The sequence below is a fragment of the Ostrinia nubilalis genome, chromosome Z, assembly GCF_963855985.1.
Source record: "Ostrinia nubilalis chromosome Z, ilOstNubi1.1, whole genome shotgun sequence".
NCBI classification, from domain to species: domain Eukaryota; kingdom Metazoa; phylum Arthropoda; class Insecta; order Lepidoptera; family Crambidae; genus Ostrinia; species Ostrinia nubilalis.
Genome location: NC_087119.1, coordinates 20751888 through 20774913, shown reverse-complemented (window position 1 = coordinate 20774913; position 23026 = coordinate 20751888). Strand labels below are relative to the sequence as shown.

At 36.6% G+C, this 23026-nt stretch overlaps 2 protein-coding genes and 1 long non-coding RNA gene across 3 annotated transcripts in view; 2 read left to right on the top strand and 1 right to left on the bottom strand.

Annotated features, from left to right (window-relative positions):
- LOC135086557 (rho GTPase-activating protein 1-like) overlaps window positions 1-16593 on the bottom strand; it is a 35619-nt gene extending 19026 nt beyond the window's left edge. Inside the window, exons 1-2 of the mRNA XM_063981306.1 lie at window positions 16169-16593; window positions 15980-16096 (exon numbers count right to left, since the gene is read on the bottom strand). Coding sequence (XP_063837376.1) covers window positions 15980-16096; window positions 16169-16217 — 166 coding nt within the window. The 5' untranslated portion in view covers window positions 16218-16593. The remainder of the gene's footprint in view (window positions 1-15979; window positions 16097-16168) is intronic.
- Window positions 16594-18929: 2336 nt separating this feature from the next.
- On the top strand, window positions 18930-20099 carry LOC135086562 (peptidyl-prolyl cis-trans isomerase-like 1). Its single transcript, XM_063981314.1, has 2 exons — window positions 18930-19243; window positions 19636-20099. The coding sequence occupies exons 1-2, from the start codon at window positions 19173-19175 to the stop codon at window positions 20078-20080; spliced, it is 516 nt and encodes a 171-aa protein (XP_063837384.1). The 5' UTR covers window positions 18930-19172; the 3' UTR covers window positions 20081-20099.
- Window positions 20100-21805: 1706 nt separating this feature from the next.
- LOC135086580 (uncharacterized) lies at window positions 21806-23026 on the top strand. Its single transcript, XR_010260531.1, has 2 exons — window positions 21806-22212; window positions 22313-23026. It is a non-coding gene; the product is annotated as an uncharacterized LOC135086580 (long non-coding RNA).

Below are 23026 nucleotides of genomic sequence, written 5' to 3'. Positions count from 1 at the left end.
AATCCTAGATCTTTCTACATGACCGTGCATATGAATATTACAAAGGTTTATCTAATGTGACCCATTCTAGTTTCGTTGTTTTTAATTTAAATTCAAATTTTCAAGCAAACAGAGCATTAAGCAAATTCTTGTTAGCTGTGGTCTACTAAAATAGGTTTCAAAGTAAGCCAGATAGAATATTTAAATATTTGGTCTCCACATAATCTTCAAAGAAATGGCAAAGACGGCAATCAATAGAAAACCCGACACTGTTCACTTATTTACGAGTGCGTAAGTATTCCAATAATGTTAAACAGACATTTAATTCTTGATCATTTTTAGGGCACCGTAAAACTTCAAAACAGAACGGAATCCTTTTGGATCACGTGTCTGTCCGACTGTGAGGGAATTTCTCAGAAATTATTTGATTTGATGGAATTATTATTTTTAAGAGGTTTTGTGGTGGATTTCTAAGTACCACTTTGTAGAGGATAACAGCTCTATTGCCTCTTGTGGAGGTTGTAGTCCAGTCATTTGGTAGTTTTACCTGGAAAGTTTTCCGGGAGTAATGAAAATTGGTATTTATATAGATTTCGATGTGCTCTTTACGAATTTCAACTTTGCGACCTCGTATGGTTGCCGCTCGCGCCGCCATATTAGAAAAATACTGCCTAGTAAATGTTTTTCTTAAATGTTTCCTTTCGGATTAATTTTATGAAAAAACATGCTCAGAGAAACTAGAACTAAAGAAAATTTCCTATTTTTAATGTCTACATAACCTTTTTGTGAATTTAATAATTTTTAACAACCTATTATTCGGAAATCAATCGGTAATAAGAACCAAAAAAAATCCACTGAAAAATACTAATTTAATTACGTTCATAAAATATGTTTCTCATTTAAGATATTACAGAACTACATAACCAAGTCAATAAATCCAAGTTGGACGATGGAAACGTACGGGACCTCAGAACTGAGAACCTTTTCGGACTTCGTCGGTTTTTCTAAAATTAGAATAATGATTGCTTTGAAATCGATAGCAATTTGGTCGGTTGGCTATGAAAAGGATTACCTACAAGTGACCTTAAACGTGATTACTGACAGAAATAGATTTCCATAAAAACTCCATGGGGAGCATCGCTTTGTTGTTCTTATGATTCCTCAGTCCTAGTCGCAATGCCTGGTGCTAGAGCTCATTTCAGATTATTGTTTAGCAAAATTCACACATTCTCATTCGCATTTTAAAATGGTGTTTGTAGTAAGTGTTTCCTCCGCATGCCGCAAAGTGCGTATCAATTGATCGATACCAACGGATTATAGCTTATATGCACAGCACCTTTTCCAAAACTGACGACAGCAAATACTGGACGTGTACCTACTGTATATTAATACACCAGCCAAATAACGATCGACCGGCCAGCTGCGTCGATTCGCAGTGCCGAACCGCACTGGTGTTATCGAATCTACCTTTGTACAGCCATGGAGATTATGGACTGTATTTAAAAGGAACTAAGTTGGCGAATACAACTACAAAATAAATTAAGTAAACAATAATATTTGATTGAACTGCTCTTTTATCTTGCACTTTCATCCGATTTAAATATGTAAGCTTTGAGATCAATCGAAATATAAGAGGTGTAAGAAAATTCACCTTGAATTCTATTTTATGATTTGATGACAAACAAAAAATTATGGTAAAGTAAGCAAAGCAAATCCAATAAGTACATGGTAACAGTAGCGTAAATTTAGTTTGTATACATGTACATATTATTTTAGGCTCTTGTTGTTAATGATTAACAGCCCTTATCAAATTGGGTACAGTTCGCGAGGTGTAAGCTCAGTTTATCTAACGCGCAATGGAGGAAGTCCAGTAGTGAATTGCCCGATGATGATGATGTAATCGAATTAAAGATGAAATATGACGTAATTATTATTATTATTCTGTCTAATGGCTTCCATGGTGCGTATTTGAAGCACACTGGTTTTGCCAATGTCGAGTGTTTATGAGACACGGTAGACAGTGGAATTTGAAGTTTGTCCGGTGATAATTTAATGAATTCATTTTTCAATGAGTTTTTTACCACCTAAAACTGAGAAAGGGAAGAGAGTTTTCTAAAGCTTTTTATTAGATTATGAGGATCTTTGTGGGCCCAATACTTGTTGGAAGAATTGGAAATTAGCTCAGATAGATTTTGAAGCCGGGATATGAGTGGGTGATTAAGAGATTGGTTGGTCTTGAATATAATATCTATCTGATAAAAATTGACGACGGATATCTAGTGGTGGATCTACTGCCTTTATAGTCCAGTCAAATTAGACATGAACCCTGCAATAATTCGCATACAGCTGAAAATTGGTACGAATGTTCGGAGCAACATTATGAATGAAATGTGAAAAATCCCCATCGATCCGACATGTGCTAAAAAAAAATTCAAGATCAAAGTAAAAAAATACGGGTTTTTGAGGTTTTCACCCAAACGGTAAGTTTTATTACAAAAATATGTATGACAAGGTTTAAGACCATGCAATTATCTATTAAATTTGTCTATGCACTTTCTCCTAAGTCAGGTCAGCGTTTCTGAGATTCGATGATCCGAAGAGTAAGAAAGGGTTTTCTTCATAACACATAAATCCAATCTGATATCGCCTCGTGCCTCAACTCATGCAAAAAACTTGGACTTCGTAATTTTTTTTTTCAAATGACTGTGTTATGCGAATTATTGCAGGGTTCATGTCTAATTTGACCGGACTACTAATTGTAAAGCATTCTTAGGGGATGATTGTGAGGTAAAAAAATTTCAAATGAGTTTAAAATTATAGTAATGGTGGCTCCATTATTGCTGACTGATGTAACGAATAACGAGTCTTAGTGCACTCGAAGACGAAGTAAACGTTTTTGTTTTGTGGTATTTCTATTTTACGTCACTTATAAGCGCAAGCAAAAAGCCTTGAAAATATTACACTTACATTTAGGTTTTTCTTTCTTTCTTTCGGAAAACTTAATTTGAGTTTTTTCAATCAGGAGACAATGTCAGATGCGAGTGTTGTATGTAAGTATGTATGCAATATTTTAGATCTTAATATGTTAAAAACTTACTGTCTTGTCCAAACTACTCTTTAAAATTATGAAATAAACTTCTTATTATATTAACTTTACTAGAAATATGTTTTATATGAGCCTTTTCAACAATATTTTTTCTATACTGTTAATTATGAAAAATCTAAAACGTTAAAATAACGGTATCGTTGTGGCCAATGAGATGCTGTCATAGTGACATTGACAATACGTCAATGTCACGCTAGCATCAAACGTCAGAATAGAGGGACGCGCGGAGACGAGTCCGCGCGCTTTTGTGCTAAGTGATGAATTGTATCTAAATAAGGCAATATAATGTGAAAGATGAGTATCCAGTGTTTTATTTATGAGAATAGATCGACCGGCCTCTAATAATACTTATAATAAATCTGTAGAGAGGTCAATTCTGTACATTAAATATATTTTCAAAATAACTATCAGGGGGTGATTAGTGTGAAAAATCTAAATTGCTTAAGTTAGACGCTTGAAATTTGGCATGCAGGTACCTTAGTAAACTCAAAGCTTAGTTACAACAGGATACTGCAAAATTCCCACGGGAACGGGAGATAGCGGGAAAAAACATTTGTATGAAAAAATCTAAACCGCGTAAGATAGATGAAGGGGGTAAAACGGGATCAACGTGTATGAAGCCGCGGGCGGCCGCTAGTTGCGAAATAAAAGCTTGCCCAAGCTTGTACTCGCCATTGAAAAGAAACTTTTTTAGAAATGTCCCCAAATGTAGTTTCCAGAACAATACAACAGCGTTTCATAAATTTTCGGAAGTTTTTGTTCTTAGGGTTTCTCAATTTCGGCTTGAGTAATCTCAAATCAATTCAGCAACGAAAATAAATTTACCCTCAGTAAATTCGTACACAAGCCCTTAAAGTTCATACTTATCAATGTAGAGAAAAACTAGGAGAAATCTCAGAAATAGCTGAGAATAGGGGTCGGGAAACACCACAGGAAACACTAAGTCAGTCAGTCAATACCAAAATTCACGACTTTGTGACCTTCATATATTTTTAACCGTTTGAGCTAGCTTCATGAAATTTGGGCTTCTAGGTATCCTTATGGATATAATTAAACACACGATGTGTTTACGTTAAAGAGGTTTTGAGTTAGAGAAGGGTCAAAAGTGGCACCAAATGGTTCGTGTAATATTACACTCGGCGCTGGCTAGCCAGTTCCTTTGCTTGAACTTGGCTTCACGTGTCTAGATGTTGAATGAATGTAAAAATCAAATAAAAGTAATGTTTTTAGTAGACTTTAAGACCAGGATGGCAAGATCAGTCATCATTATTAAACTTTTTTGCAAAGGTTTACAATATTTCTATTCTCGTCTTTTACATGTGGGTATGTTGTTCGTTGAACAAATGATGAAGTCCGTTCGTTTCAAACGAAATTATTTATTACTTTCCACAATCAATTCACGAAGGAGAAACAGAGCACTTCAGTTATATTCTGTGACACAAGTATAAAGTAAGATTGATCGAAGATAAAGATCGTTACACAGTTCGTACTACGTAATCAGTTAGCGGTCGTCGCGAGCCGCACGGGTCTCGCGTAGATAGCAAAAGTCGTGACTGGCGCGCTGGGCGGCCTGCGCAGGTAAGTAGCGGTGGAATAGCAAACCGGTTCTCTGATGGAGTCCGCTGTCGATTCTGCTGGTTTGACTGCCGGTTACGAGGGCGGGAACGGCCGTGAACATCTGCACTTAAAGAGCTGACCTGCTTTGTTAGTTCCGCTATGCTCCGTGCCATCATTTCTAATGCGGACTGCGTACTCGTAGCGCTGGTGGCTGCTACCTGCGGTGATGATGGCGCGATGTCATGCACTCTGTCAGCTAGGTCTGCCAGTTCGTTGAGAGACAGGCTCATTTGTGATGCAATCACTGTCTGCAGGTTGTTTGGTAATCGGCTCGTCCAAATTGTGCGAAGAAAGTCTTCCGGTATGTTAGGGCCGGCCAAATGCTGCAGATGTCGCAGGAACTGCGAGGGCTTGCGATCACCAAGCTCTTCCGATTGCAAAAGTTGCTTCACTTTCCTTTCACTGGACGTAGATAGCCTCTTGATTAACTCAGATTTTATCTTTTCGTATTTTCCGCTACTCGGTGGTGAAGTGATGATGTCTTCAACTTCGACAGCGAATTGACGATCGAGGTGCGAAAGTACGTAGTAATATTTCGTGTTGTCGTCGGTAATTCTCGCCATCGCAAACTGACCTTCGATTTGTGAAAACCATATTGAGGGTTTTTCAGGCCAAAACGGGGGTATTCTCACGCCAACTCGAAATGTTTCAGGTGCTGGTAACGTATAATTTTGTTGGGGGGTAGTTGCGTCCTCCATTTTATCTTGTTCCGTCGTTATAATACTTGCGTCGAGATATTCTTGATCGCTCATCTAGGATGCTTGAGTCGGGGTCACCAGTTGTGGGTATGTTGTTCGTTGAACAAATGATGAAGTCCGTTCGTTTCAAACGAAATTATTTATTACTTTCCACAATCAATTCACGAAGGAGAAACAGAGCACTTCAGTTATATTCTGTGACACAAGTATAAAGTAAGATTGATCGAAGATAAAGATCGTTACACAGTTCGTACTACGTAATCAGTTAGCGGTCGTCGCGAGCCGCACGGGTCTCGCGTAGATAGCAAAAGTCGTGACTGGCGCGCTGGGCGGCCTGCGCAGGTAAGTAGCGGTGGAATAGCAAACCGGTTCTCCGACGAGCCGCGCGCCGTAAATATGCAATATCTAACACAATACGCGTAGTCTATTTGTTTGTGTAAGTTATTTATTTAGAATTTAATATGTATTAGGTATTAATTTATGTTTGTTATTAAAATATATGTGTAGTGTATTTATGTTATTATCAAGTGTGTTTGTAAATATATTATAATGCTATTGATATCATAATTTATGTAATGTACTATAAATATATAATGTGTTTGTATGTAAATATTATAAATGTTATGTGAGTTCCCCACATACATAATATCATTTTACATGAGCAGAATAAAATCTTCTTTATAAAAGCTTCTTAGAAAAGTGCCGTTAATGCGACTTAAATGTATGAATAAGCGAGTCGAGCGTCTACGATAGGACAAAGTTATTTTTAAACATAGTAATGTAATTTCGTGCATGAGAGAATTACAAAGTTACAAACATTATGAACGATAAATGTGCACTAGACACCTGGCCTGGTGATAGTTTGCTAACTGAACTGCATCGTCAGTTGCAGTTTCATGTCCGATTAGAGACATATTCTAGTGTGATAAGCACAGTACATGAACTTTTATAGTAACTTATGGGAGGTAGTTTGACCTCTGACCTACCCCAAAAAATATGAAAAAAAATTAATAAGGCACATTTGTTTTATTGAAATTGTATCGAAGTTTCTTAAGTTTACGCTTATAATTATTGCGTTTTGATTTATTTGCACCTTTTGCACACTACCCTAATTATAATAAAATTGGAAGTCATTCTTTTTATTCTTTCCTGTACTAAAAGGACATCATCCACGTTTCATATATTTTTGGTCCAAAATCAAAAGTGCCGGCCAATAAAAAAAAGTGCTGTATTCTGACAGAATACGTCTGCCTTGGCATTTGTTACTATGGCACCAAAGCCGTAGCTCCACTGTGCGTCGAGTATTTGAGATCTAAAAGTCATCGATTATTCATACATTTTTTGTCCAAAATCAAAAGTGTCGGCCAATAAAAAAAAAAGTGCTGTGTTCTGACAGAATACGTCCGCCTTAGCATTTGTTACTATGGCACCAAAGCTGTAGCACCACTATGCGTCGAGTATTTGAGATCTAAAATTCATCGACGATTCATACATTTTTTGTTCAAAATCAAAAGTGTCGGCCAATAACAAAAAGTGCTGTCTTCTGACAGAATACGTCCGCCTTAGCATTTGTTACTATGGCACCAAAGCTGTAGCACCACTGTGCGTCGAGTATTTGAGATCTAAAATTCATCGACGATTCATACATTTTTTGTTCAAAATCAAAAATGTCGGCCAATAAAAAAAAAAGTGCTGTATTCTGACAGAATACGTCCGTCTTAGTATTTGTTACTATGACACCAAAGCTGTAGCACCACTGTGCATCGTAGTATTTGAGATCAAAGTCAGTCGTTTCATATATTTTTAGAGCTCAAATACTACGATGCACAGTGGTGCTACAGCTTTGGTGCCATAGTAATAAATGCTAAGGCGGACGTATTCTATCAGAATACAGCACTTTTATTTTTTGGCCGGCACTTTTGATTTTGGACCAAAATGGATGATGTCCTTTGATATCTTTGTGCGTTTTTTTTTTTCATATTTTTAGGGGTAGGTCAGAGATCAAGCTACCTCTCAGGGCAGTTTGATTCAGCCATTCTGCGATACACAATTATGTATTTTAAATTAGAACAGAATTTACAAGACAAACCTCATTGATTCACAAGAACTACTTTACGCTTCATTGTCGTATCATCGTATGTTGTCCTATCCCCGATAAGTCGTTAGATTAAAGCCCGGTTTCCACCAAGGCGGAGCGAAGAAGAGAAATACTCGTAGTTAGTTAGTTAGTTTAGCAGGGCAATCGAATTCCGCACTTAGCCTCATGATTGGGCCATTGTGCGCGATTTGTGGTTTATCTTCCTACTCCCACCACCCCAGATTCCCCCAGAAGGCAAGCAGCCCGTCTAGGCTGCTACAGGCCTCCTGCAGCGACGATGGTGATCGAAGAAATTGAGCCCGTTGTTCTGCTACGCTGCTGCACTCCATGAGCACATGCTGCGGTGTTTCCTCTGCCTCCATGCATCCCCTGCACAGTGGGCTGTCTGTAACACCTATGTTGTACAATGTCCAGTTATAACACTCAGGAACTTGCGGATGCTGTCCCTGTTTAGTCTGATAAGGCTGCGGGAGAACTTTTTCGATACGTCCGGAACCGCATCTTTTGTTAGCCTGCATCCTTCGCTATTTTTCCATTCCGTGTGTTCTTTTTCTTCTATTTTGGAGCGCAGCCTTCTGATCTGTGCTTGTGGTATCGGCAGTATTGGTTCCGGACCAATTACTGTTGTGTAGAAGTAGAAGTAGTCCGAAAAAGAGAGATGTTGGGGTTTTTTCTACCTAGAAAGAATTTGACAGCGGCGGCGGCTCGGTGGAAATAATGAAATCTGATTCGTTATTCAAAACATTTCTCCACTCCGCCTTAGTGGAAACCGGGACTTGCAGTGGATGGGGCTAAAACCTTTCACTTGCCGTGCGACTGCGATGACCAATAATTTTATTAAGAACATTGACAAACCTGTCGAAATTGTAGTGTAATTCGTTCTGTGCGTCATTTTAAGGTAAACTGTTTTGTTTGAGATAATACATTATTAGCCTCTAAAATGATGATGTCTTAGTTTATTTGGCGATTCAACTGTAGGTAGATCTTGTCCGACAATACCATAATATGCATATGCAGGCAGGGTGGATTTTCTTTAAAACCTATTCTTGTTGACCCTTACATGGATGTTTGTTTAATACAGATCAATCCTGTTCACTACAATAAGGCTGAGTTGTACCACAGAATAATAACACTGCACAACAGCATTTCTGATGATTGGGTTATGTTACATGATATTAGTCCAATTTTTAATGACGATTTCAAATCTGTGATTGAAATATCTGTATCAGCTCTGGTTAAAAAAATATGACACTTGGGTCTTTTTGTAAAAAAAACACTCTTTTTTTAGAGATGATCCTATTTTATGAAGTTGTTAAGTTGAAAAAACTTTCTTTTATTTGACTTCCTTGCTGATGCTGAAGGCAGACAGCTCTTCTGAATGATTCAACAGCAGTCAGCCATCATGTGTGCATTCCAGTGGCCCTGATAGCGTCCCTTTATCGTACGAAGGCCCTGGTGGATTTGCTCGCCATGTTCTTCACTTAGATCCTTAAGAGTTGTAATAAAATTGTTCATGTGATCGCGAAGAGAGTGTAATTCGATGTTTATATTACATCCAACCAAAAAAACATGTTTGTAAGTGACTCATACGTTGTTCGATGTGTAAGAATAGTAAGATTTTTTCGGATTTTCCAAAAAAAAAATTAAAATGCCAAAATAACTCATTCCATGTCTTTTCGGAAGACTTGAAGATCCTAAATCTCTAAAACGATCGTTTAAACCATCTTGGCTACATGGTTTTGAAAATTTCGGGTCACATTCAAAGTCTCTACCACACTGACAGTTTTCGCCTCAAAATCCTCATGTGAAGTATCAACATGAGGTTCAGGTGACTTCTTAGGGTTGAAAAGACGTCAACATACCAAACGTATGCAAGGAATTACTATTTAGTTCAATATTTTTTGGTTAATACCATTTTTGTTCAAAAATAAAAATAACAGTCGTCGCAATGGTTCAAGGGTTCCTTTCAGATCATAGCGGTTTCGTACCTAAATCTACACATATTCCTATTTGTTTATAAACGTAAAAACTCAACACATCTTTTCCACGCCTTTTGCGGAATTCAAGGCTTATCTTTCATTTCCACTGGGTCCCCAAACAAATTTTTTTAAGCCATTTTTACGAACTTTGTCACATTTAAACGGATTATTTAAACATATCCTCTCCGCAAATGAAACAAAATTGATTTAGATAATTCACACAAACACTTCTTAATGCTACCATATTAAATTATACAAAGAAAACATAGTATTTTTTGAACTGTCGGCGAAATAAGACTGAAATTTAGCAATTTTTGAGTGAAAGCTATAACACGTAAACAAGAGCTGCTACGAAAAAATGGACGGCAGATTCAGAATCAGCGACGTCAAATTAGTAAACATCATGTAATGAAAGTCAATCATCAGCCAAAAGTTGCAATTTTGTTGTGCAGTGTAATAAGTACTGTTGTACCCCCACACTTTAACTTTGACAAACATCAAAAATCTGTCAAACTCCATACAAAAAGCACTGGTTAACGTTATTTTATGGTGGTGCAAGTCAGCCTAAGTGATGCCACGGATGCAAAGAAATTATTTGAATTTGGATCAATCAATCCTAGTACTCTTGATGCTAGTTTGCTTTAAAGACTCTACAGTAACAGTGTGAGTGAACCCTTGTTGTTTAATAGTGACAAAAACTGCAGTGCAAATAGACAATTACAGGTCTAGCACATAACTCAAGTCAGTACCTGAGGTATGAGAGCGGCACGGGAGGGGTGGGTGACATTGACATATTTTGTCATGAATCGTGACAGAGTCGTGGTGACAGAGATGATCGTCTTCGTGGAAATCCTTGGAGGAGGCCTTTGTCCAGCAGTGGACGTCTTTCGGCTGAAACGACGACGTGACAGAGCATATTTTGAAGGAGATCTGAAGTCTTGCTAATTTTTTACGTCACAAAAACACCTTTCTTGTCGCTCCTATACCGTTTGTGCCTACACCTAGCAGTGTGCAGTTTTTAGGGTTCCGTAGCCAAATGGCAAAAAACGGAACCCTTATAGATTCGTTATGTCTGTCTGTCCGTCCGTCCCGTCTGTCACAGCCATTTTTTTCCGAAACTATAAGAGATATACTGTTGAAACTTGGTAGGTAGATGTATTCGGTGAACCGCATTAAGATTTTGATGCAAAAATAAAAAAATAATAATAAATATTGGGGGCTCCCCATACTTAAAACTGAAACTCAAAAAATTAGTATAAGATCCCGCTATACTACAACGACCTTCACCGAGATGCTTATTTGATGAAACATATTTTATATTCAATTTCACATGTCAATAATTATATTGCTTAAGGGTTGCCTAATAAATTTCAGTCCAGGATATGATTATAGTCTTTTTCACGTAAGATGATCCGTATGACACTTCAAGGTTATCCATATTACGCATACTACATATGCAGAATATTTTTGAAAAAATATTTGTATTTTATCTATACTATAATAAATCTGTAGAGAGGTCAATTCTGTACATGAAATATATTTTCAAAATAACTATCAGGGGGTGATTAGTGATCGATCCTGATGCCTAAAATGCAATCAGTAAATTTTTTGTCTGTCTGTCTGTCTGTCTGTCTGTCTGTCTGTATGTTCCTTATAGAAACAAAAACTACTTGACGGATTTTAACGAAACTTGGTACAATTATTCTTCATACTCCTGGGCAGGTTATAGGATACTTAGGAATTCCCACGGGAACGGGCATTAGCGGGAAAATCCTTTTGTATGAAAAATCTAAACCGCTTAAGTTAGACGCTTGAAATTTGGCAAGCAGGTACCTTAGTAAACTCAAAGCTTAGTTATAACAGGATATTGCAAAATTCCTACGGGAACGGGAATTAGCGAAAAAAAACATTTGTATGAAAAAATCTAAGCCACGTAAGATAGATGCTTGAAATTTGGCATGCAGGTACCTTAGTAAACTTAAAGCTTAGTTACAACAGGATATTGCAAAATTCCCACGGGAACTGGAATTAGCGGGAAATTCCTTTTGCATGACTGACTCACTGACATACCCACGCACAGCCTAAACGGCTAAACGTAGGCACTTGAAATTTATAATGGACGTAGCTTAGGTACCGTAGAGGTGCACTAAGAAAGAAATTCCCGAAATTTCCACAGGAACAGGAATTACCGGGAAAATCCTTTTGTATGAAAAATCTAAACCGCTTAAGTAAGACGCTTGAAATTTGGCATGCAGGTCCCTTAGTAAACTTAAAGCTTAGTTACAACAGGATATTGCGAAATTCCAACGGGAACGGGAGTTAGCGGGAAAAAACATTTGTATGAAAAAATCTAAACCGCGTAAGATAGATGAAGGGGGTAAAACGGGATCCACGCGTACGAAGTCGCGGGCGGCCGCTAGTTAGCAATATAATAAAAAAAATACTAGGTACTTGTCTTGAAATATATAGTAAAATCTGAGTCAATTGATTATATTTCAATTAAATACGATGTAAAAATATTTTTTATTTAATGTACGCAATGTGTGAAACGGAATAGATTTAGTGCTGGGGTATTTCTTGTATAATAAAATCGATTATTTCCGCGGTTCATTAATCGATTGCAGTGAATACTTAGTTATTAAAAACATCACAAAAATCAACTATATTTTTCGATTATTGACTTTAATAAACGCATTGAAAATAAATGTATAGTTTTTAATTTAAAGAAACAGAACCAGTACTTTTTAGGAATCGTTTTTTTTAACACGAACCATGAAATTTGAATATTATCAATAAAAAATTGTTACAATAATATTTGTAATTAAAAAAAACATGTTTTTTGTTTAATAACACCTATACAAAATATTTATCTAAAAGTAGGTTTTACTAACTCTTCGAAAAAATCGATAGATAAATCGCTATGGTTTAGTTATGTGACATCTCTATATCTTTCAAACTCGAAACGTCATACGGATCATCTTAGGTGAAAAAGACTATAATTAATCATTAAAAAAAGATATTTTTTTAAATATTTCATCGGTTTGACTATTAAACAAACACCATACCAATCGAAAGTATAAGTTTAAGAATAGGCAACCTAACGTTAGGTTGCCTATTCTTTTCCAGTCATAACTCTCGGGTTGCCAGGTATAAACAGGTAAATTGATAGAGCATTTTGCACCGGTCTGCAAATTTAATCAAATTTAAATGAAAATAAAGACTATTTCATTATGAACACGGTGGTATAGGGTTGCCTGCGAAAAATCAGTCCTGAATGACGGTTGTCGAATTTTGTAAAGTGAAATTAGAATTGAAAGTTGACATTTTTCGAGTAGTTGGCAACATTTGGGAAAGACGAGTTGTATGAGGCGTTTGTGTGTCTTGTCAAGAGGTGTAGCTTGGGTGAAGAAATTTCTCCAGTGTTGCCATGCTTTGGGAGATTTGGTCCAAAAATGTGGAAAGTGGAAATAACGACTTCCGGTCAAAAATTTGGATGACGCCTCCTGCAAAAGGGTCATGCAAATGATATTTGACCATTTTCATCTCGATCCTGGCAACACTGGCAGCTACGGGGAAAAGTATTTTTTTTCGACATGGGTGTCTTTAAAGTTAAGGACGGACAGAAGGAGATATGGCAGAAAAAATCCAAAAATGGGGTTTGGTCGGTTATACGACCCAGATTATGGGAAAAATCCGAAAATTCAGAAAATCAAGATGGCGACCGAGTGAGCGGTCATTTTGTAAAAAGTTTCAGATTTCTGATTTTTCAAATGCATTATTTGGGCAGTTGGCAACATTTGGGAAAGTCGAGTTGTATAAAGCGATTACGTAGTTTGCTAAGGAGTATCGTTTGGAAAAACAACATTTTCCAGTGTTGCCATACTTTGAAAGATTTGGTCAAAACATGTAAAAAATGGAAATAACGACTTTTGGTCCAAAATTTGGATGATGACGCCTCCTGCAAATAGGTCAAACTAATGACATTTGACTATTTTTATCTCGATTACCTGGCAACACTGGCAGTTACGGGGCCACAAAATTTTGGGACTTGGGTGGTTTTAAGGAATTGTTTCACGGGATTGGTTTAAGTTAGAAAAAAAGTAAAAATACCACCGTGTTCATAATGAAATAATCTTTATTTTCATTCAAATTTGATTAAATTATCAGACCGGTGCAAAATGCTCTATCAATTTACCTGTTTATACCTGGCAACCCGAGAGTTATAACTGGAAAAGAATAGGCAACCTAACGTTTGCATATTCTATGGGCTTCATACTTTCGATTGGTATGGTGTTTGTTTAATAGTCAAACCGATGAAATATTAAAAAAAAATCTTTTTTTAATGATTAATTAATCATATCCTGGACTGAAATGTATTAGGCAACCCTTCAGCAATATAATTATTGACATGTTAAATTGAATATAAAATATGTTTCATCAAATAAGCATCTCGGTGAAGGTCGTTGTATAGCGGGATCTTAGACTAAATGTTTTTTCATCAAACACATACATATGTGTGGGGTATCTATGGATAGGTCTTCAAAAATGATATCGAGGTTTCTAAAACATTTTTTTTCTAAACCGAATAGTTTGCGTGACAGACGCTTCCAAAGTGGAAAAAAGTTGGTCCCCCCCCCCCCCCCTCTAACTTCTAAAATAAGAAAATGAAAAATCTAAAAAAAACATATGATGTACATTACTATAAAAACTACCAACGAAAATTGTTTTGAACGAGATCTAGTAAGTAGTTTTTTTTTAATACCTCGTAAATCGTAAACCGCTTATTAGCGCGTAATCTTTCATACTAATAACTTAAATAAAAAATAATAATTTTAATTTCATAAATCAATGGTACGGAACCCTCGGTGCGCGAGTCCGACTCGCACTTGGCCGGTTTTTATATTTTACTAGCTGACCCGGCGAACACTGTTCCGCCTTAAAGGCAATAAATAAGCCATCTCAATTTTTCCTTATTTGCTCACCGTTTAGACCTACCCTGGACTACGACAAACATTTTAAAACCAAAATCAGCTCAATCGGCCCAGCCGTTCTCGAGTTTTAATCAGACTAACGAACAGCAATTAATTTTTATTTATGTAGAAGATAGATAGATAGATTACTAGTTGTGCCCCGTGTCATGGTGTTACCCGCGGTAAAACGTAGCCTATGTCACAGAATAAGTAATAGTACCCTATGTGTTAATCCAGGGTGTCAGCTAACTCCATACCATGCCTGCCTCAACAGAAAATATCTTATCCCTAACTCAATAAAAGACCATAAACATTTTTCAATTTCTCAAAAACCCCAGTTTTCTCAATAAAAAAAACTGTTTCACAAACGATGAAATAGGTAAAAATGTGAAGTGAACAAATACCAACCTAACTTAATTTGAATTTTGTAGTAGGTAATTTACCCTCAAAGCTATGATTAAAGTCATTAGAAACATTCTTATTTGAGTTTGAGTTATTGAAGATTACTTTCATTCTTATGAAGGACGAAAATAGATGGACAATAAGGTTTGGCGCAAATGGCGCAAATAGCCACCGGTGGCTGTCACGCGCTACCGCCACATTTCCACATTAAATTAAGACGAAATAGGTATTTTACTGAAGGATTAGGTATTTATGCCCTGCCTTTGTGTTATACTTCAGCTTGCTAATCCATCGGGCTATGTCAGTGACTTTAGTTCGTCCACAAGGTGGACCGACGACCTGATAAAGGTAGCAGGAAGGCGCTGGATGCAGGCCGCTATCAACCGTGCGATGTGGAAGTCATTGAGGGAGGGAGGGAGCAGTGGACGTCCTATGGCTAAAATGATGATGATGATGATTAGGTATTTTAAAAAATTTGTATTAGGTGGATTAGGTACTGATTTTAACTAATCCAACCCATCTCTAGCAGGTGGTGGAGTAGAGCGACGGAGGCAGGTGTCAGCTTTATGTATGGCATGTAGTGACCACCATGGCGTGTCGCGGATACATGTTGCGGTGTATCTATACAAAATATAATAAAAAGTGTGCCGCCGTCGCTGGCCACCGGTGGCTGTGGTCAGTGGCCCATTTGCGCCAAGCTTAAATAAATATAACTAGGTACCTACCATGTATAAAGAATATGAACTTACATGATTGAGGGTAACAGATGCAGCCAGTCTGATTGTGCAATAAAAGCTGTCAATTGATTTGGACTGATGCAAATTGAACACAATTAGGGCATTGTTATAATATGTGTGCACATTATGCTCCATTTCCTGAGGAAGGACATGATATGGAGATTGGAGGTACATGAATATTTAGTTTGAGTGACTGAATTGGTTTAGGAAGAAGTTGATGTGCACCAATACAGGGTAGACACCAAAAGTTGGCTGGTAAATAAGTTAACTACCTACTTCATTCCGTGTCATTATTATAAAAATTCAGTAGAGACAAGGAAATTAGAGATTGTGTGTGTTATTGCTAAACAATATTTGTTTGCCTTGACGTAAAAGATAAATAATGTTACTCACCCAAACCCGCCGTTTGGATTAACTCCGAGTCATCGAATTCCAAGCTTGGCTCATAGTCGTGATACTCCGAAAGACTGGTGTATGTCTCCTCGCAGTCTGCAGGGTTTCCATGAAGAGCTGCATACGCAATAACACTTTAGACTCAACACGCAAATATCAACAATATTTACATAAAAAAATTACAATTACCTTGAAAAGCTCGTATTGGATTCAATTTCGGCTGATGCTCCGACTCCATTGGATGCACTTTACACAAGTCCAGTTTAGTCCAGTCTCACAGCACTGATATTTTGTCAAATGACTACCTACGTATCTACAATTCCGCCAAACCACTACTACTTACTCGACGCTTTGTCACTTCCTTTGCTCAACCAAGAACTTGCAGCAACACAGCCTCACATTACAAAATCTAAATTGGCACATTAAATAATGTGAAGTAAATATTTTACGGTGCAAACATTACTAATTGTTAAAAGTACTTGGAAAAATAGTTTATTTCAAAATACAAGGAAGGCTAACAAATTCCAGGGTTTTGACAAATTCACAAAAAAAAACTTGAAGATTTTTTTTTATTATTAAGTCACAGATTAAACACTCTATTCCACTCTATTCGGTCCAAACCATGAAGCTAAAGATAAAAATGGAGGGCAGAGTTGGAACAAAAACTTGAGTCAAATACCTACTTATATCTATCTCGCTCTCTGCGGCCCTACCTCTCTTTTTAGTGTGAACTGTAGTATTGCTATCTTCTGATTTAAATCTCCTTGTAAATTCTTCGAAATAGCCAATTCACTAACCAAAGCAGAAGTTATAGCCTGACCAGGAACATAAAAACCCTCGCCATGTTGCGGAAAACTAATGGTACTAATTTCTTTGAATGGCAACAGTAACTGAAAACTTCATTGACATGTCACCTTGCATGTCAGTCTATTGCTGTCAAAGTGTAAACAAACTTTATTTTAAATGTGCGCAATTGGTTTTATGAATTAAATTGCTGAAATATTTTTATAGTCGTGAAAGAAAAGTGGTTCACAATGTGTTAAAGTATTTGTCGAAGAGAAATACTAAGGGTTCGGACAATATTTTCATTGAATAATGTTTCCGACAAAGGTTGTCAAATTGACTGACATGTTTATCGTATAGTACAGTCCACTATGAAAATTAGCTGGGGTTTGTTTCAACTACCTATTTTAAAATTTTTTGTCACTTTCTAAGTGTTGAATTTTATGGGATTGGGAAAGAAGTACCGAGTTTGAAGCGTTCATGAGCAGACATTGCAGTTGAATATTCAAGTTCTGAATTTGATTATTGATGAATAATAAAATAAATTCTACTAGCTCGATTGATGGTTTCATTTAATTCATTTAAATCAGGTTACCTATAATAATATTTTTTCGTTAATTTATGAAAATATCAAATTAGCCCGTAATCCTGAATCCTGATACATAAAGTTAGCCTATTAATTTAACACAGGTACGACTGTACTCAGTGTTGCACTATCAAATGCAATTGACGCGCCTCTATGCCAGGGTTTTTATGTTCCTGGTCAGGCTATAAACAAATAAATAATTATTATTTGAAACTAAGATTACCTAGTTAAAAAAAAATCACAAAATTGTCGGCCATTTAGGCTTAATGTGTTGGCGAATCAGGGAATTACAATCCCAATTCCTGGGTAATCGGTACCATGTGGCAACATCGGCCCAATCCGGCCCAGCATGGCGGTTGTTTACTATTTTGTTTATTAAGCAGTTAATTTCGTTTGAGATTGTTTACAGGAAATAATTGTTTTATCACAAGAATTGGTGCAAAATTTTGTAGTGCGTGGTTGCGGTAGTACGTGGTGTCCTGGAAGTGACATAAGATTCCACGCGTAAGTGTTTATTTCGTGATTTCCGACATTGGATCATTGTAAACATTTTTCACATTTTTTACAGTAATTTCTTCCTAAAACGTTTTACCAGTAATTACACTTATCATTTTTAATGATACCTATGTCAAGAAATAAAGATTTTACATTGGTTTCATTGAATTTGAGCAATTTTATATTTTTTGTTTATTTAGAAAGAGCGAGTCTGCCCACAGAGAGCGAGATAGTGATACTTAGTTTGTGCTTCAAGTAGGTATTCGGAGTGTGGCCTCCATTTTTATCTGTAGCTTCATGGTCCAAACAAATTAGCGATTTTATGCCTTGTTCGCACTAGTTGAGTGTAGGTCGCGCAATGAGAGTTGAGGCCATCAACACAAGGAAATATAAATTGCTTGCAGAGATAGGTAATAAATTAAATTAAAAATTTTAAAAACCCCTCACATAAAAAATAAACTCTAAAAACTAACAAATGAAATTTATTTAAAACCGGTAACCATATTGAGGAGTCAAAGTAAGTTCATAATTCCATATTTTAAAGAAAAACGGTCACGCCCCATACAAATAAAAACCCAGGCCTGACAGAAACGAGACATATAAATGACCCACGCTGAGCCCCGATTATGGTAGTTTTTAACGTCTCCAATCCAGACGCGCTTCATCGATTCTGCGATACGATTGGTCAAAACAGCTGACGTACGCTGTTTTTTTTTTGTGTTTTGACCAATCGTAACTCAGAATCGATGAAACGTGTCTGGATTGGAGACGTTAAAAAATACCGTAATCGGGGCTCTGAACTGTCCCACCAAACTCAATGACAGAGGGGCGCTACCATCGTTCAACTATATGGTTTCCAACATGGCAAAAATCGGTACCAGCGATCCGGTATTGACGGTGGCGCCCCACTGTCAATGTCAGGGATAGGACAGTTCAGTATTTTGTATTAAAATTTTAATTTTTTTTTATTTAGAAAGAGAGAGTCTGCCCACAGAGAGCGAGATAGTGATACAAAGGTTGTGCTTCAAGTAGGTATTCGAAGTGTGGCCTCCATTTTATCTTTAGCTTCATGGTCAAAAGGTGTCAAACAATGTCTGTCAAAACGTCAAAAAGATAAAATCGTTGGTTATTTATTTTGCTGTAGCGTGTGATTTTTTATCAATTTGGTATTTTACTGAAGGTATATTTTGATTAAGACTTAAACTGAAGACATATTGCTAGCTAATTACATTTTATTTATAGCCTGTTAAAAGTAGGTACGTAATTCGTACGAGACGCTGAAGTCATCGATAAAACTCGACTACTTCGAAATTATTATTAAACAGAAAGATGCTTGGTTATTCGAATGCTGGTATCCCGGACAGATCTTGGCAGCCACCAGTAGCAGTTATTGAGACAACGTATGTATATAGTAAAGTTTTTATTAGTATTTTTTACACTCCAAGCCTCATACCTAACCTGAAAATAATATCAGCTTTTTAACTTTTTAACTTACTAGCTTAACTTTACGGCGGTGTTAACCGCCGTAAAACTTAGCCTGTGTTAATTCAATTTTATTAAAATAGCTCCAACCGTTAAGAGGTGAAGAAGTAACAATTTCAAACATACACAGTCACACAATCACAAACTTTCGCCTTTTTATTATTAGTGTAACCCCGCATTAGTTTATATTATATAAAAAAAGCTCTAGGTATTAATAATACAATCTTGTTGTATGTGTTTTTAACTTTGAAGCCTAACAATGTGCATTTCAGAAGTTAATAAATATTTATATGACAACATCTTGTTTCAGGATGGGTATAATAATAGTGGAAATGTACTGGAAACACACTCCTATCACTTGCAGAAACTTTATGGAACTTGTCCGAAGAGGCTATTATAACAACACTAAGTTCCATAGAATTATCAGGGACTTCATGATCCAGGGTGGTGATCCGACAGGCTCAGGGAAAGGTGGTCAATCAATATATGGCCTTCATTTTGACGATGAAATAACAAGTGACCTGAAACATACTGGAGCCGGCATTTTATCCATGGCCAACGCTGGCCCTGACACAAATGGATCTCAATTCTTTATAACTCTAGCTCCAACCCAGTGGCTTGATGGAAAACACACTGTGTTTGGCAGAGTGCAAAGTGGTATGACAGTTGTAAAAAGAATTGGTTTAGTTGAATGTGATAAAAATGACTGTCCTGTAGATGATATCCGTATAGAAAGAGCATACATACCGAAATAAATAAATAAATATAATTTAATAGTATTTTGTTTTCAATAAAATTATTTTGTCCTTGTACTACTTATTATCTTGATAATTATAAGGTAAGCTAACCATTTCAGCAGATACCTGCTGGACTCAATAGCCCTCCCTATTCTATCTCACTTCCTTTCCTTCATACTAATAATATGTTAAACAAGGTTATTTGTAAAACGCCAACAACCTAGCAGAACTAAATAGCTAGGTAACATCTTAAGCTACATTTTTGTTCTCATAATCTTGACTCTTAACCTCATTTTAATATAAAAAATGTAGGCAATAGTCCATGTAGGCATCATCAGGAGAAACATTTTAGATCTCATATTTGTAAGCATACATTAGCTACAATCTAAACCATTAGCAAAAAATTTCTCTGCTTCTCTCCGCCTTGGTGGAGGTCTTAATTAATGCATATTGTTATATTAAATTAATAATGAAACGTTTGATAATAACCCAAACAAACAAACAATTATTAACCCTTAATCTTCTTCTTTCTGTACATAAATCTAGTTCTTAGGTAAACTTTGTGCATAGATTTCAAAGGACAGTGCCAATCCATGTATGGAAGTTGGACCAAGTGCTGCCCAGAATGAAACTATAGTGCATTTTGTTCCTCAGGCCAATAATAATGTGTAAACCGGAGCGCACTGACATCTATCCTAGAGTTTTGTTTTAAATTATTTACTTATAAAATATCATCGATATACGTACTACCTACGCATTAGATTTCGCGATTGTGGCATTAAATAAAACACTCGATATGTTGAACTTAATCAACTATACTTCATCCGTACAACTTAGGTACTTTAGTGCGACGAGCAGCTGGACAAGCTTTAATAAGGTAAGAAGACCAGAATCATGCACAAGCAGCTGGACAAGCTGAAGGGCCTGAAGGTGAGAAGACCAGTGGGTCTAGACAAAGTGCAAATTATAATCGCAAACCAGTCGATAAGTGGTCGAAAAGCCCCTTTTTTGTATGGAGTTTTGACGGATTCGATTTTCGATTCGATCAAAAAGTGCGTTTTGTCTAGGGGGGCTGAATCATGGACAAGCTAAGGCGAAATTGACAATAACCATGCACTAGAAGCTAGACAAGCTGAAGGTGAGAAGACCAGAATCATGCACAAGCAGCTGGACAAGCTGAAGGTGAGAAGACTAAAATCATGCACAAGCAGCTGGACAAGCTGAAAGTGAGTTGACAAGAACCATGCACAAGCAGCTGGACAAGCTAAGGCGAAATTGACAATAACCATGCACTAGAAGCTGGACAAGCTGAAGATGAGAAGACCAGTGGGTCTAGTCAAAACGCACTTTAAAATCGCAAACTCATCGCAAACCAGTCGCAAACAAATAAACAAATCGCAAAAGAGGTCGATAACCAAAAAGGCTTAGTCAAAGGGCAAAAAATCGAATCGCAAAGCCCTACCTATCGATAATCGAAAGACTGGATTGAAATTTCCCATACAAAGGCTTACACCCGTATTCACAAACGATACTTACCTATGCAAAGCAGCAACGCTATGCGAAATGAGACATTTCTCAATGCGTTCCATATGACAAGCCTTTCAATTCATAAACAATACTTAAACGACCCTTGACTATGCAAAATCAGAGTGTTGAATAGAGTTCTGTGATTGGTTCGCTTATGTTACGCACTTCCCTCCGCTAACTGACATGACATTCCTGTCATTCAAAAGGTGCAACGGTTTTTATGTGTCGTTATTTTGTGGATTTGTGAATTAAATAAATATGGATAAAACTACAACTATCAGGTTAGTATGAATACTTCGATTAATAATAATAGTGAAAATCATGTTTCAATCATTATTTTTCAGATAAAAAAGCTGCCGTTTTCTTCTTCCGAAAGAGAACTGCTGATTGTAGCTTAATAAGAGAAAGGCCTATTATTGAAGACAAGCATAATTATTATTATCCTCTCTAAAATATCGAGTTGACGAAGCAGGCCTGGGAAAGTAAGTGGCTTACAATTCTGAACCATATTTTATGTTTCACAAAGGCTCACACATCAACTGAAAAGCTGCTGGAATAATTTAAAGACCCAAAGAAAGAAAGAACTTTCTCAGAAATCAATGAAACGTTCTCAACACCCACTAGTAAGTAATGTTTTTAAAATATAAAGTAGGTAGGTAGATTTATGAGGAATATCTAAGCAGAGTATACTCAAAGGAATTAAATTCATAATTTGCTTTTCAGGTATCAAGAATTGAGATTAGTAGTAGCAAGAATGAAGATACAAGAATCAGACGCACCACATTGAATAATATACAACAAGACCAGGCTTTGCACGAGTTGGGGCTACAAAGAGAAAAAATATTGATAGAAAGAGAAAATAATTTGTTAGAACATGAAAAAAAGATTTATGATTTACAAATACATAAAATTAAATTAGACATTGAAGATTGATGAAAATAAAACTTCATTAAAAATTTTATGTTTTATTTGCCACTAGCAACTGATACATTATGTAGGTGGCACTGGAAGGCCTCCTCGCAGTTAATTTCCTCAGGTCTTCTTTTATCAGTGGTAAAAGTATGAAAAGTACCCCATCATTGGAAAACCTAAACTAAATTCGTCTGAATTGTAATAATCAAAGGGATTTTGGGAATCCCGTATCACTTTTCTGGTACTTATTATTCTACTTTGCTCATTGATATAATTATCAAATTCTTCTTCACTACTGTAATCCATTGTAAGATAATATTAATCGAATACAACCATAAATAAAGCAAACAAACCTCAAAAACGAGAATAACCTAAAAATTTTGACATAAATAGACACTATGCGTTGCGTAATACAGCTCCCTGTGGGTCTAGTCAAAATGCCATCGCAAACCAATGGGAAGTTTTCACTAATGTCAGTCGCCGCGTCACCAGTGATTCGATTCGATCGGAAAATGGCAGCCAAAA